At 48.8% G+C, this 3548-nt stretch overlaps 1 protein-coding gene across 3 annotated transcripts in view; it reads left to right on the top strand.

Annotated features, from left to right (window-relative positions):
- The first annotated feature begins 36 nt into the window (after window positions 1–36).
- The window catches only part of ZFAND2A (zinc finger, AN1-type domain 2A), a 9508-nt gene continuing 5996 nt past the window's right edge, over window positions 37–3548 (top strand). Inside the window, exons 1-2 of one of the 3 annotated variants that reach the window (XM_015564985.1) lie at window positions 37–206; window positions 789–887. In XM_015564985.1, the coding sequence (XP_015420471.1) occupies window positions 833–887 (55 nt within the window). In that variant the 5' untranslated portion in view covers window positions 37–206; window positions 789–832. The remainder of the gene's footprint in view (window positions 207–788; window positions 888–3548) is intronic. The other 2 variants (XM_015564986.1, XM_015564984.1) reach the window with 2 other exon arrangements.

Here is a 3548-nt window from a genome sequence, read left to right as displayed (position 1 = left end):
GGCTCTTTGGAGGGAGCGACCCTGCACCGACGCGAGGGGGCAGCAGAGGAGACGCTCCCGGGAGCGGAGGGCGCGGGAGGGACGGTCCCGAAGGCCGTCAGGGTTGGAGCTCTGGGAGGGACGAGAGTTCTCAGACCAGGCGGAGACCGGTCCCGAGGGCGCCTGGGGAGGCGCAGTGGCTTCTCCAGTTGTCTCCGTTTTCCACGGTGAGTCAACAGCTTGCCGCCTCCCTGAGGAGCCCCAGATTGTCGTTAAGGAACAAGTTCTAAGTAAAACCCGATGCATAAGGGGGTGTCGGAGAGCAGCGAGGGGAAGTCGTCACCTTGTGACTTAGCACCTGGTAACAGAGGTTTGTTTATGTCCACAAGTGTATCCAGTGGAAGGAATTAATTATGCCCTAAGCGCCACCGGGGCTGCAACTTCCACTGGCAGCCGCTAGATTGAAAATGGGAAGCCCTGTCCACACCAGTCAAACTTTGGTTTCGCTGAAATCCTGAATTGGGGTGAGCTCCACAAGGCAGGAAGGGAAAGGACTGAAAAACCGCATCTCAATGGGCTTGATTCCAAATGAGCTGGTACTTGTGTCCCCCCCTCACTCCCCATTTTTCTCTTTGTTGAAAGAAAAGAATTTGTGAAGCTTTCGTCCCCAAAGGGCCCCGGCTGACGGGGACATTTAGTAACGGTCCCTACAGAGCATAGCTGCCCGCTCTCTTTAGCTGCAAGTTACGAATCCCGGTGGCCAGCCCCAGCCGCCTTTGCGCTCCTCCTGACGGCTCTAGTTCTCGTAGGTGCTGCTACACTCTGCCCTCGGTGTTCGGGACACTTTCTCCCCATGGAGTTCCCTGACTTGGGGAAGCATTGTTCAGAAAAGACCTGCAAGCAACTAGGTAAGCACTTTTAAGAGATGTTAATAGGAAATGGGTATTTTGTTGGCTATTTTGTAGGGGAGAAATGGCCGCTATATTAGTTGCCAGGACCAAGTGGATAGAAGTGTGCTGCTGAAATACTTGTGATGGACTCTCCTTTGAAAAGATAGTTTTATAGGTTCCTCAGTGTTGCTGGCACTGTGAAGTTCGTGACGCCCATTTTTTTCTCATGAGGATTACCTCAAGATGTATTTGACAGTCAGTCATAAAGGACTTAGTGTAGGTGAATACCTGTTTACTTTCCTATCCTATATAATTAAACCCTAATACCCAATCGACCAAACGGCAAATCGACCAGTCACTATGATACGCACTGACCACCAGGGGCCAGACACTCGATGCAGGAGCTGCCACAGGGAGAGCACCGCTCAGCCAGAAGCTGGGCTCATGGCTGGAGAGCGCAACAATGATGCAGGAACCTCTCCCACCACAGCACCAAAGAGCAGCCGGCCAAGCTGTAAGCAGCTAGCAGGCGGGCGGTAAGAAGCAAGGGGTCCTGGACTGTGAGAGGTGCAGGCTGGGCTGAAGGACCCCTGGTCCCACACAGTGTACAGATTTTGTGCACTGGGCCTCTAGTCCTATATACTAAAAGCCTAATATGCTAAGTGTTCAACCATTGGTTCAACCAGTCACTATGACACACACTGATGACCAGGGGGCAGACGCTCTGACCGGTAGGTTAGCTTCCTGCTGGGGTCTGGTTGATTGGGAGTAGGTGAGATGAGCCGGACACACCCTGGAACCCTTCTGCAGTCCCTTCCAGCCCCAATCGTGCACCAGTGGAGTCCCTTGGCCTAGCCTGTGCCCTCTTGCAATCCAGAACCCTTTGGGGGATGTCTGCAGGCCAGGCCAAGGGACTCCACCGGTGCACAAATCCATGCACTGGGCCTCTAGTCTCTCTCTATATAAAAGGCTAAGTGTCTGTCCGACTGGTTGCTCTGCTGCACACTGACCACCAGGGGGCAGATGCTCAACGCAGGAGCTGCCATGACTCACACTGGCCATTTAAATATAATAAATAGCACCAAGGAGTTGATGCCAACAAATCAACACTCAGCTTCCCCCAAGTAGGACACAGGCCCCACCACACCCCGGGGCAACACCCCACCGAATCACAGTGCTGCCAAGACCCCATGGCGCAAAATGCTGCCCATAGTCCAGCCTAGCCTGGAATGGGTCGCTGTGGGTGCCGGGTAATGACATCACATAGCAACGCCCAGCTTCCTCTCTCTAGCGACTAGCCTCCTTGCAGTTTCTTCAGCTCAGGAACATGACTTGCTTTATGGCCAGGTGCAGACATTTTACAATTTAACCAAATGTTTGTGAAGCGTTCTCCCGTGCCTCACAGAAGTCCTGGAGTAGGCAGATAGGAGACTCAGTTGAATCCTATTTTCTTTTCATTAGCCAGAAAATGGAGATTTAGAAAGTTTAGAAACTTGACCCGACTGAAAAGAATGGTGGACCTTGACAATGACTTCAGGTTTTCTCACTGCTCAGAATACAGTCCGACACGGCTGCCGTTAAATATTTTACCCTTCGTTCTCCCTGTGTGATCTACAATAATAACCTGCTTCGTGTTGATATTTCCTGCTGTGTTCCTGACAATTACCTGGAAGAGAAGTTGGGGTGCTTCACTGGGCTGGAAAAAATTTAGCTACATCAGAAAGCAGGTCTAATTAAGCAAGTTTGTATATATTAGAGGCCTGGTCCATGAATTCGTTCAAGGGACCCCACTGGTGCACGATCAGGGCTGGGGAGGGATGCGGGAGGGCTCCAGGGCCTGTCCCATGCAGTCCCAATCAGCTGGACCCCAGCAGCAAGCTAACCTACTGGTCAACTGCCCCCCTGGTGGTCAGTGCACGTCATAGCAAGCAGTTGAGCAGCCTTAGCATATATCATTAGCATATTACGCTTTGGTTGGTTGAATGGCTGACCTGTCGACCCGACACTTAGCATATTAGGCTTTTATTATATAGAATAAAACTCTCGCTGGCACCAATCGTACACATGGGTTTCGATCTGTCATTGTCGATCGTGAATCTGGTTGACACTCCTACTACAAAGAAAGGGCAAATAGTGATATTAAAGTATTTCTTCTAATTAATTTCCTCTCAGTGCATGAATTTGTGCACCTGGACACTCGTTTAAAAACGAACGATGACTCGCGCATGCACGACACATACAAGTTCTTGGAATGGATATTATTGAAATCCCCTGTGAAGTGATTTGTAACTGATCTATTATTGAAGCTACCTTTGGAAATAGTATATCTATAGAAAATAAAAATATATCTAAGCATGTGATTCTTTGTCCTAAAAATGAGCGTGTTCATAAATTAAATGAAATTTTGGATATACTCAATGGAGATTTTCACACCTATTTGAGTGATGATTCCATCGATTCAATGGATGATACCGAAAAGGAAAATTTTCCCATCGAATTTCTTAATAGTATTATTCCTTTGGGAATGCCGGGTCATAAGTTAAAATTGAAAGTAGACGCAATCATCGTGCTACTGAGAAATCTTAATAGTAAATGGGGTCTTTGTAATGGTACTAGATTTATTATCAAAAGATTGCGACCTAACATAATTGAAGCTGAAGTATTAACAGGATCTTCGGA

Source organism: Myotis davidii, unplaced genomic scaffold (genome assembly GCF_000327345.1).
Source record: "Myotis davidii unplaced genomic scaffold, ASM32734v1 scaffold1320, whole genome shotgun sequence".
Lineage (NCBI taxonomy): Eukaryota > Metazoa > Chordata > Mammalia > Chiroptera > Vespertilionidae > Myotis > Myotis davidii.
The sequence above is the reverse complement of the archived record's forward strand: the minus strand, read 5'-3'. Positions and strand labels throughout refer to the sequence as shown.